This window comes from Lepisosteus platostomus, chromosome 2 (genome assembly GCF_059453375.1).
Source record: "Lepisosteus platostomus isolate fLepPlt1 chromosome 2, fLepPlt1.hap1, whole genome shotgun sequence".
Lineage (NCBI taxonomy): Eukaryota > Metazoa > Chordata > Actinopteri > Semionotiformes > Lepisosteidae > Lepisosteus > Lepisosteus platostomus.
In genome coordinates, this window is record NC_142612.1 from 31,508,844 (window position 1) to 31,521,538 (window position 12,695).

Consider the following 12,695-nt stretch of genomic DNA (forward strand, 5'->3'; position numbering starts at 1 on the left):
TTAGTTGACATATGAGTCCTCCAACTGTATCTGGCAAACAGAATCATACCTGAGGCTCAACGTCTAGTATTGCTATCAGCCCTTGCTCATGGATCTTCCGTATCGTCTCCAGTCTTGTCCCATACATAGCGTCCTCGTGGCTGCCGTACTCCAGGTAATCGTTGTTTGAGATGTCCTGCATCATTTGGTCATGTGATACGAAGTAATAGTTCTTGCCATTTTCTTCATCTTTCTTTGGAGGTCTGGTTGTGTCTGAGGGCAGCACAGCGTGGGAGGAGAAAGAAGGAAGAGAGAATCATTACAGGTCAGCATGAGATGGACCTGCTTCGCCACATGACCATTCGCACAATCTGAATCCCTGAACCTCATAACATGCTTCAACAAAAACCTTCAAGAAACCAGAGACCAAATACATCTGTGTATGCTTACTCAGAGTGCATCAGTTAGAACACCACTTTCCCACCTGGAAGCCTGATCTTGATCTGACCTCAGAAGCTAAGCAAAGTCAGGTTTAGTAAGAGGAAATTCTGGTTCCCAATGGACCAAAGGCACAGTCCTTCAGATGAGTCATTTTATGGAGGTCCTAGGATCATTCAAAGTACCATGATACTGCTCACATGACTAAGAGTGTTAACCTTGACGTCCTGGCTAAATTACACTCTGTATTTCTACAATCTGGCTTTACACTCAATTGGTGAAGCACTTTTGCACTTCTCCTCTTCATCTGCTGTGCAGTGGTGCACAATGCAGCCATGAGCCACGAAGGTGTGGCTGCACTTCAGGTGGATGATGTAGGACCCATCTTATGTTCAAAACACACAGCTACAGGTATGGGCTGGTACTGTCCACCTCCTACTGCTGCTCCATCTGTTGTATTACTGGGAAATGTGTGTGCCCTGTTTTGGAGTTGGGGGGGGGGGGTGGGGTGGTGGTGATGGTTGTGATTGAACAACATGGAGGATGCCCACAAAATTCTTCAAAGCCCAGACCTGTTGACTTGTCATTATCTCAAACTGAGTGGAAAGAGTTTTGAAAATGAGAACCCCAACTTGAATGAGTTTGACATTAATGCCTCCTACCAACCCCAAAGGCAATCTGCTATTTCAAATCTTTCTTAAAGAGCTGGCAGGCCCACCAGCATTTTTAGCAGCGCTAATGGTGTAACTGTTTGATTAACAAGAATAAAACCACGTTTTCTCTTGCAATAAAACGTAACACGGAGCATCAACCCATTTATGTGTCACAACACAGGGCGTTATTTGAATAGGAACCATCTGGATTAACTAATGCTACTACCATTTCTGGAATTAAAACGACTGCAGACTAAAAAGGTTAAAAAAATCTAAAATTATACTTCATTCTGTAGGCTTGAGGAAAATCCTGAGCAACTGCCTCCAGTTTAAACCATAAAAAGTAGTATGGCGTCACTTTACTTTGTTCCCTGAAAGCCCGGACCTGAAGCACTGATGCCTCTGCAGGCTTTCTACATCCCCAAAGCTGGTTAACTGGTTTAATTAAGGCAATTAGGAGCTGGTTCAGGTTTAACCAAGGTGAAATGAAAACCTACAGACACACATGGACTCCAGGACTGGGGATGGACCACCGTGGTGTGGATTTTAGCCTCTGACATTGGACAGAGGAAAACACCAGCCCTGGAGATCACCAGTCCAGAAGAAGCTTTAGATGTCACCCTGCATTGACAATTGTGAGGAACAGTATTATTGTATCGTCAAGTCATTAACTGAGCAATCTTCCATCAGTTTAAGACAATATGTTTATCTTTTCTAGAATTAATTACTATAATGCGCTACTCACTGGGGTACCTAAATCCACACTGAACAACACTTTTGCCATTCATGTGTGAGAACATTACTCCTGTTCTGGAGTCCATGCACTGGCTTCCTATCAGGTTTCTTGTTGATTTCAAAATCCTCATGATCACCTACATATAAATCTCTGCATAGCCTGGCACCTCAGTACCTGACCTTTTATCTTCCAACTCCCCACCTCGCAGCCTTCATTCATTTGTCTCTTCTGCCAGTTTACATCCTATGGTTGACAGGGCCTTCTCTTGCTACACTCCAAAGCTCTGTAATTCGATTCCAGGACATCAGAGAGACACCTACCCAGTGCACATTCACATCCAGACTCAAAGCCTATGTCTTCAGAAAGGCTTCAATTCATCTAATGCAGTTCTAATTCCTTGTGTTTATTCCTGTCGCTTGTAACTTTACAATTGAACTGGATTGAAACTTACAGCATGTATCAATAACTACAGCAGCAGAACAAAAAGCTATGCTGCAATTTAATAATTAAAAATACAACATGGAAAGCAATATAGATTCCATTATTTACAATGGATATAAAAAGTCTACACACCCTTATTGAAATTGCAGGTTTTTGTGATGTAAAGCCAGAAATCAAGACAAACCATGTCAGACATTTTTCCATCTTTTAATGTGACCTTGCAACCAACAAAATTCAGGAGAAAAACAAATAGATAATTGTTAGGAAAAATAATTTAAATAAAAAACCTATAACACCCTGGTTGCACACCCTTTTATAATGGGGGCTATAGTTGTGTTCAGAGTTAACCAATCACATTCAAAATCATATCCAAAGGTAAGTAGCACAAAGTGATTCTGATTAACCCCAAGTAAAAATCAGCTGTAGGATTGCCTTGAAACTTTCGTGGTTGCATCCGACTGGGGTAGCCATGGTCCGCAAGGAGCTAACAAAACATCTACAGGATCTTATTGTTGAAAGGTACCGATCAGGAGAGGGGTATAAAAGAATATCAAAGGCATTGGATGTACCACGGAGGACTGTGAAGACTATCATCAATAACTGGAGAAAATATGGCACCAGAGGGACATTGACAAAATAAGGACGACCCTCCAAAGTTGATAACAGGACAAGGAGCAACAGCAACATGAAAGGAGCTGCAGGATTTCTGGCAGGTACTGGTCACTCCTTGCATGTGACCACAATCTCCCGTATTTTGCACATGTCTGGGCTATGGGGTAGGGTGGCAAGATGGAAGCCATTTCTCACAAAAAAGAACATACAAGCCTGTCTAAATTTTGCAAAAAAATACATTCAATCACCCCAAACCATGTGGGAAAATGTCTTATGGTCTGATCAGACAAAGGTTGAACTTTTTGGCCTTAATTCTAAAAGATATGTTTGGCTCAAAGACAGTACAACTCATCATCCAAAGAACGCCAAACCTACTGTGAAGCATGGTGGTGGAAGCATCATGCTTTGAGGCTGCTTCTCTTCAGCTGGGACAGGGGCTCTAGTCAAGATAGATGGGATAATGACTAGCTCCAAATATCAAGATAGTTTGGCACAAGACCTGCTGGCCTCTGTCAGAAAGCTGAAGATGAAAAGGAATTTCACCTTCCAACATTATAAAGACCCAAAGCACACATCAAAGTCAACCAAGGAACGTCAAAGATCAAAGTCTTGGAATGGCCCAGTCAGAGCCCAAACCTCAATCCCATAGAAAACCTGTGGAATGACCTAAAGAGAGCTGTGCACAGGAGATCCCCTGGCAATTTGAAGGAGCTTTAACTTTTTTGCAAGTAAGAGTGAGATAAAATTGTCCAGGTGTGCAAAGTTGATAGAGACTTATTCACAAAAGTTTACTGCTGTAATAAATGTAAAAGGTGCTTCCACAAAGTATGTTTTTTTTGGGGGGGGGGGTATGCACTTATGCAACCAGGGTGTTTTCATTTCAATTATTTTTCCTAATAATTATCTATTTGTTTTTCTTTTGAATTTTGTTGTTTGCAAGGTCACATTAAAGATGGAAACATTTCTGGCCTTAATAAGGGTGTGTAGACTTTTTTATATCCACTGTAGTTAAAAATGAGGTTTTAAACCTCTTTTCTTTGATTTTATTTTATACTGCCTTGTGCCAGGCAAGCAGAACACCTTGCCGCGAATCAGGAAAGCAGAATTATGAGCAATGGAAATTGTTGTATTATTGTTTAAATTCTAGACAGCAAAGTTAACATTTGGACCTAGATCCTTATACCCAGCATTAATACCTTGTTATTGCTTCGGTTATCTAATAACTCTTGAATTTATTGTCGACTGAAACTAAAAAACAAGTTGACCATTAATCTTTTTAATCACAGAAGCAACAGTAATCCATGTGGTGTGTACTTAAAGAAAGCAGCATCCTGCAAAGGTGACATTTAAATGAAAGTGGTTTTGAATCATTCTAAAAAAGCCATTCATGAAATTATCTGGAAAAACATAGCTTTTAAGTGTCACTGGTCATGTCCTAATAATCACTCCTGCCTCAGGTTTTCATTGGTTATTTATATGTGTTGCGATTTGTACAATTTAAGAAATTTCAACATGGCAATATTTATAGTGTATTTATGAATCACTTTATAGTTGTACTCTACAGTGCTAAACGTAAGTGTATAACCAGCATAAATACTGCATAAAACCCATTCCAATCGAATAGGATGTATTCCATAATGAATTTCTAATGATAACTTTTGTTTTGAGAAATTTTAACTAATACAGTGATTTTTTAGGTACGTTTGGTCTGAATAGCTTTGTTTTGTCACTTGTTTTGAAAATAAAGTTATTGATCAATAATATCAGTATCACAAAAAAGTACTGAAGAGACGAGGCTAGAAAAAACTTCCCAAATGTTTTTGACACAGATACAGACCTGTTGTTAGCTGTTGTCAACATATCACTACTGTTTCTGGTAATCTGTGAACATATTGATACACTGTACAGGGTATTGAAATTGATAGTGTGAGCTGCAATTCAACCAATGATTTAGCTTTCAGGACTCTGAAATCCAGATACAGTAGCTTTAAATCCTCAAGAACTCAGAAAATGTTCTTACAGTAGCCGGATCTAAATTGAAAACACTTTTTCATATTATCCTTCCAGTGAAAGAAAAGGGAGACTACTTATAAATCACTCTACCTGTGAAGAAAGTCATCAAGCAGTACTTACGGGGAATGGGGTATGCAAATCTGTCAGGATGCTTTGTAATTAGTGTGTTCTTAATGTGTCTTCTCCCAACACCGTGTGCACCTGTTAAAAAGGGGAAGGAGAAAGGTTATACTTGCTTTATGTTACACAAGGTAACTACCAGGTTCTCACAAATAATGAACTTACCTAACAAGACTAGTGTTTTCCTTTTGAAGGCTGGTAATTTCACTACTTCTTCATACGTGACGAGATCTAGTTGATCAAATACTGCAAAACAGACAAAGTGTGAATGCAGATTTTTCCTTTGGTTTAGTGAAAGTTAAGTAAACCCATAGACAAATCTACAGACCTAAATGTTAATGTTAAAAGATTGACCAATGTATGCTGAAGACTGATTTTCAGGAATGATGTTTGTGAAGAGTGATTTCTAAGAGCCTTGGAACTCACAACAGATTCAACATTCAATGGATCTGGCATTTTAAACCAGTTTGTAGAATATTTATCATAATCTGGTATTTTTCATCTCTCTGTATGCCATCCATTTTCTGAATAATCATGCTTCTGACAATGCACAAACATTAACATGCTGCTGGACTGGATGGGACAATCTAATCAAGCCATTAGCACATATCCAAATGAAAAGACTAACACCGTACATTTTATCCACACATGTGATACAATAAAAATGTGGTATTTTTTCGCCTAAGATAATTACTACAAGCATTACCATTAAACCTCTCATATTCACCGTTTTTGTGCTTATTTCTAAATTGTATGAATAATATAGGCCTAATTTTCTCCTCAGAATTCAAACTTGTTCTCCAGCACAGAGCTTTGCTCCCAGCATGCATTTCCTGTTAGCACTATTTTTGAAGGATGTGACTTCTGCAGTGCTAATGTGAAGAACTCAGGGGTTGAAACTAAAGACAAGACACAGCAGGAGATCTTGGGATACTGCAATAAAAACAGTAGTGAAATGAGACTGGACAAGCGTTTCATGAGGATAAAAATTTAAAATGGTTCTCTGTAGCACAATTATATATTCATTTGAAATGATGGTGAAAGATGAGGGTTAAGATCTACAGTGGCAATGAATTATGAGTATGCATGTTAATCAGCTCTTCACCCAACCACAATGCAACAGCAGATGAAACTGCAAAGTTACCACAGTTCCTTTTGTTGGCCACATAAAGGATACAAAAATGTATTTACATGTACAGTATAAATGGCAAGTTGCCAAACTTACTTATGGACCTGTATGCACAAATATATCAAAACCTATGTTTACAACTGCATCTCAGTGAAGGCTTCTCTGGGATCTATAGCTAAATAACCCGTCAGAGGCTTTTAGCTGTGACAGAGGTCTTGAACTCAGAATCTGAAAGGCCGAGGACTCTCGCCCACGTTTGTTCCATCCTGTTTTATTACATATTTTTTAAAACCAGACAAAGAGTTTGGTTTAAGTATTTCATTAAATGGACAAATGGAATACTAAAAACCTCTGGGAAAGAAGTCTTTTTTTAAAAGCGGCAAGGCTTGTGTGAAAGTCTGCTGTTCGTCCAGCAATGTTCATATCCAATACAGAGGCCTGCGGCATTAACGAGAGCAGCTTCAAGCACATGGGAATTGTCCTTTATCCACTTCAACTCCCTGAGTTAGTGAAAGAGATGGCTGCCTTCTGCCTCAGCATCTGTGTGAGGCCCTGCGCCATAGTGTTGCACATGGGTATGCCCCAGGTCAAAAACTGCTCATTTTAACATGGCAGTGCTCTGTAGTGAAGGCTTGAGATGAAATGTAAATCGAGGACATGAAGGACTGGAGTTTGAGACCCCGGTCCCACACTTTCGAGGGCTCACGAAGGTGAATTCTACAGGACGTTCGGCAGGAGCAGATGCTAACAGGAAACTGAGTTGTGTCACACCACAACAAAGGGAGGCAAAATCAAAACCACACTGACACTGCACAGCGCTGTCTTGCCAGTTTTGCTTTTGTCAGACGTTGTTCTGAACAACTCTCAACAGAAACAAAACGAGTTGAATAGCAACAATAAGAAGAAGAAGAGTAAGACAAAAAAAAACTTGAAGAAAACAGGTAAGTAGCAAATAAAGAGGCATTGTCACTCAATGTGTTACTTACATGCAGAGAGGCCATTGGGAGCAGACGGCATGAAAAATGTACAGGGGGTCATTGAGATATGGTTCAGTTACATCAGTTAACAAAGAAAATGCATCAAAAATGCACACAGTAAAGCTAACATGCAGTATTATAAATCACACAGCAAATCACACACTCACATCAAGTAATGATTAACACTGCAGTTAGACGAATTGTTAGCATGCTCTTTGCCAGTATACATAACTATCCATAAGACATAATTGTACATTTACACGAGGCAGTTTTACCCTTAAGAAGCAAGCGAGGAAGCTATTAGCCTCAGAGGTTTGAACATGCAATTTTACATAAAAAATATACCCCTTGAAGGAAGATCTTACAGCAAGTAAAACAGCAAACAATTGAAAAAGAGGGCAAAAACAAAGCAAAAACTGACTGCACTGCACTGGAAACAGCTATCTGCACTGAATGCTGGGAAACGACACCCTGCCTCAACAACCAGACATTTTGTTTGCTTTTTTCCCCCCAAAGACTGTTTCTAAAAAATAATCCAAACCACCACAATGGGTTTTAAGTCTAAAAAAACACTAGAATGTAAGTATTTAATCATTTATAAATTAAATATTAATGACAGATAAAAATTGAAATAAACCCGGTGATGAGGAAGGCTAGAATAATTTATAATGTCTCATGTATTTTATTTCCTCGTGCAAATTAAATCATTGTATTTAAAGACAAAATGAAGCATCGATATAATACATACATTTAGCCAAGTCCCAGGCTTGTATAAATGTATTTTATACATTACCACAGAGAGAAGTAATTGTACTGGTGATTAGACTGTGTCTGGAGAGGTCATGTACAACTGTGTCTGACAAAAGCCAGGGTGGACAGAATTTAACCCCAAAGAGACTCACACGACAATACTTTACAGAAGTGGATAAAAATGCCTCAATAAGAAATTTTAAGAACGACAACAAAAGGGAAGAAAGACGGATTTGTCAGATTTGACAGATGGTTGTGTGCTGACTATCACCTAATACAGGGGATCTTCAACCCTCATCCTGAAGAGCCCCCATTCAGTTATTCTGACAACCCTAAATCACCTGCTTTTTAAAGATCAGAAACACAAGTCAAAGCAACTGAGTAATTCAGCAAGGAATGTTTCACTGTAGGAACCTCAAGTTCATGAGGGCAGAAGGATATTCTGATTGTTATTCCAAATGATCTCTGAATTAATTCACCGAACAAATCTCCGGCTTAATTGATCATTACAGGCTTTTGGAAAAGTGATGCTCTAAAGGCTGCCTTTGAAACCTGCAGGACTGGAGCTCTCACAGACCAGGGCAGGAGACTTTGCCAAAACATTGACAGCTGTTCAATAAAATGTATTTTGAAGTACAGAGTATGTCCAGTCAACTCTACTTCCTACATTGTTTTTTCTCAGCACCTCTGATAGTTGGTTATGTGTTCTTTTCCACTCTTTTTTTTGTCTGCCATATTTCCCTGGATTTTAGACAGTTTTCTCTATAGCAAACAGATGTGTACAGCCTACAGCTTGGGAACATGTGGAGAAACAAGCCTGTCTATGTGCCCATCATGTGCAAACATCTTTTCTAGCGCAATCTAAACTCCAAAAAAAAACATTCTTCCTTCCTTAATCAGATTCAGGAAACTAGGACACTGGGCTCAATGGGGATTAGTGTTTATCTGCTGTCAGCTCTACAGCTGGCAAAAGTGTGCAGGTTACACAAACACAGTCTAAATGGTCCACCCTGCGTCCTGCACATAGCAAATGCCTCTTGTGTCCTTAAAGTACAGGGAAAAGCTCAAATACTGTAGGTAACACAGGGACTACAATAATTCTTAGCCTGCAAATCGCCACCGGCACTGCAGCTATGTTACAGAGCTACAGCTTCTAAGATGAATTACTGTTCAAATGGCCACCTAAAGGAAACACCTATTGCCAAAGTCAGCATTATGTAAATACATTTATCTTAAGAACTCCAATTAAACCCACTGCAGCAACAAGACACTAACAGAATTACAGAAAAATGCAAAATGACAGAAAAGAATGAAATAAAATGTATCTGACAATAATGGAAACATTCTATTCTAGAAAGAAAGGGAAATGGCAGATTGACAGTTCTTCCATGAGTCTCTCAAGTCTGGGCTCATAGCCAGGGACTGGAGAATTAGCACCCATTCATAAGATGGGCAACAAAACTGGACCATGTAACTATAAATCAATTTGTTTATAAGGTAATGGAAACAACTAGAACTAATCTATAGAATCACCTATACATCATCTTATACAGATTTAGAAAACGTAGGCCTTAACTAAGTTGAGCTCCCTGAACAAGCAACAACAGTAACACACAGAGAGCATGCAATATAGCACATTTAGATTTTTAGAAGACTATCTAAAGCTACTATAAAGCTGCTCATAAAAAAGCAATTCTGAAATTACAGGGCAAAGGCAATGGGAAAAACATGAGTGCTTGTACTGAGAATTAGTTAATTATTGGTTAACAGAAAACAGAAGGCACAGATAAGGGATGAATATGTAAACTGGGGTGATGTAATTAGTGGAGTACCACAGGGATCTGTACTAGGATCACTGCTGTTTCTAATTTATATAAATGATCTAGATTCTGCTATAGTTAGTAAACTAGTAATATTTCCAGATGCTCCCAAGTTAGGAGCAAACACTCTAGAAGATGCCAATGCAAATTAGAGAAGATTTAGATAAAATTCAATACTGGGCAAAAACCTGGCAAATGACGTTCAATGCAGACAATCTTAGAGTCACATGCAGGAAGCTGAAACAAACTACAAATACACACTGGAAATGATGAGCAACAATAGGCTACATAGGAAAAATATAAAACATAATATTAGTTTATGTTGACAAATATGTTTTATAGATAAAGTGGGGTAAGGAATAAAAAAGGCAAACAATCAATTATTGTTTCGTCTGGCTACAAAGTCATGGTTCCTATTGCCATTTGCTACTGGGGTTACCTCTTTCTGTGGTTCAACCCCAGCTTCTTTCCTGTAATGTGACCAGGCAGGCCGTATGGAACAATTCTCTATAAACTGTAACTACTGTATAATGTGTTGCGATTGTGCTTTACAGGTGCGACCAACCACAATCCAGCAGGCTTTAAGGGTCATCCTTAAATCATTAAGTTTCTAAACACTTTGAACAATTTCATTTTCTCCACTGAAGCGGTTGATTTGTTCAGTTTACGAAAACACAAAATAACCTGTAGCTCCTAAACTCCACAGGTGGGTATTCCTGACTTAACCGACTCAATGCATTTCCTGATTTGATGAAAACTCGCCATGTATTGAGAGTCTTTAGAAATTGATTCAACGGTTAAGCATAAAACCTGCGGGATTGGGGCTCTCCAGGATGAGGGCTGACCTTTCCAATTTTAGAAACTATGGAGAGACAATTGTGAACGCAGTACAGTCATGCACACCCAGTTAGCAAAAAGTGTTAGAGATGGCTGAAACTAATTATATTCATGGTCTTGTATTTTCACCAACTAGATTATGCTGTTCATTTTTATCTTCAGCCCAGCATAATAGGTTGCAGCATGTTCTTGCACTTGCCCTGCACATAATACATAATGTGCTAGCCAACACATCCCTATGTGTATGCTAGGCAGCAGACCAGTGGAGAGATGAACGCGGACACTACATCACTAGGCATGGAACTGTACATGAATCCAGTACAAACAATGTGTTCTAGAGATATGACTTATTTAATTTGTTTTGGGTGGCTCCTCAACCTGTAGCCTTTGCCAATGGGCAAGGAATTCCTGTACAAAAAGGACTTCAAATATTACTGCTAGATTTCCAGCCCAACTGGTAAACAGTTGGCAGAACCCCACTGTACTGTCTTGAGGTTAATAATGCTGATGAGATTCTATGCGTGGAAAGAAAGAAGTCATCTACGTTAGAACTGGTTTGGAAAGCCTTTGAAGTTCATAGAAAAGCTCTATTTCTAACAATAAAAGCTGTGCCATATCAGTTAAGAGACAGTTCTGTTTATTCTAAGACTGTAGCCTGCAGTTATTATAAGGTGAGAGTTTGGGCCTTCACACATCTTTTGCTGAGCACAGTGGTTTCTATGGAAACTGAGCATCACAGCTGAGGCTGCTGTTCAGCGCTGTTGCTTGACAGCACAAAACTGACACAAGGAAACAGTGACATTTTGACAGGTGCCGATAAGCACGAAAGACTGCGCAACATATCCACTATCAAACGAAACCAAAATCTAATGCGTGTCTCCTTCCATTTGTTTTAAAACCTTATTTCAGCTGAACACTTAAATTAATTTTCTGTGAAATTATTCACATTCTTTCAATATACAATCCTACAGCTCACACCTTGGGTTAGTTAGTAAGAGGTGTTCAAAGAGAAGCAGTCTTGAGTTTAAAAAAAGCTATAAAACTTGTTGCTTTTTTAAGATGAAAGCCCTCACTCTGCTCACTGTTTATTGAAGATGTACAAGATCTCATTGAGTCAGCACATAATTAGGTGATTTGGGGTTTGGATTTCCTGCTCAAAACAAATGGTGTTGTTAACACTGTTACAACACCATAAAACTAAAAATTCACACAAGTCATGGCTACTTTGAACTGCACCTGATGTAAAAATTAAAAGTTAAAAGACATACAACTGATGTGGAGAGGTTCTTTTCGGCAAAAAAAAAATCAGTATGTAAAAGAAATCCCATTTCTCACTTTCTTGGAGAAAAAAATTGTACACCACAGACCTTTTTCTCTATTTTTTTTTAAAAGTAGGGTTTTTTCTGGCGAACAATGCAAAACGCTTGCATCAGCACTCTCCTATTAACTTGCACCATTTCTTTCTCTGCAGAGCGGTCAATGAAACAAAAGAATAATAGAGCTGTGCTGCGTGGGTGCTAAAGTCCTGCCATCGACAGCGTGAAGTTGGAATCACTGAGACTGCTCTGACCATCATGGAATCAGAACTCGGTCTCTCAGGCCACCTCCATCTCGAGCCTCAGGCAATCGAGAGAGCTTGCGGTCGCATTCCAGAACCTTCTTTCTGGACTGCAGGCCCAACTGGTGTGCACATTGTAGAAGGGAACCTGCGCGTGCATCTTCAAGGGGAAAAGAACCCTGTAGGAGTTAGAAGCCATTGGTCTGTCCCCTTACCTGCATTGTGCTTTGCTAGGTATTTGTCTTTGTACTGCTTTTTCTTCTTTCCAAACCAAGTGCAGCTGGCCTGTTGCTCTTGTTTGGTTTTCTCCATTGCTATACAGGCTACACGCCTACAGGAAGAAAACGAAAAATAAGATTAAAAAAATGATTCCAAACTGCCGATTGGCATCCTCCTCCCTCTGAAAACCCACAGTACAATTGTAATGAATTGATGTTTACAGTGTAGTTTGATCTGCCATGCAAGGAACGGTGAGCCTTTTACACTTGAGATATCTGCACTGATCAATAAAGGAAATTAACTCAATTCTGCTGTATGAGGTCACAACTAAATGCGGCCAATTGGTGACTGTTGGTGGGGAAAAAAATGACTTCATTGAGACCCAGCAGGCGTGCTTCAGATTTGAAAACTTT

The 12,695-nt window shown here is 39.3% G+C and overlaps 1 protein-coding gene across 21 annotated transcripts in view; it reads right to left on the reverse strand.

The window, feature by feature from the left end:
• caska (calcium/calmodulin-dependent serine protein kinase a) overlaps positions 1 to 12,695 on the reverse strand; it is a 259,244-nt gene that overhangs the window by 7,835 nt on the left and 238,714 nt on the right. For 16 of the 21 annotated variants that reach the window (XM_088605405.1, XM_088605395.1, XM_088605259.1 and 13 more), the window contains 4 exons: positions 12,279 to 12,394; positions 5,158 to 5,238; positions 4,993 to 5,073; positions 50 to 252 (listed from right to left, as the gene is read on the reverse strand). In XM_088605405.1, coding sequence (XP_088461531.1) covers positions 50 to 252; positions 4,993 to 5,073; positions 5,158 to 5,238; positions 12,279 to 12,394 — 481 coding nt within the window. The remainder of the gene's footprint in view (positions 1 to 49; positions 253 to 4,992; positions 5,074 to 5,157; positions 5,239 to 12,278; positions 12,395 to 12,695) is intronic. The other 5 variants (XM_088605230.1, XM_088605353.1, XM_088605371.1 and 2 more) reach the window with 1 other exon arrangement.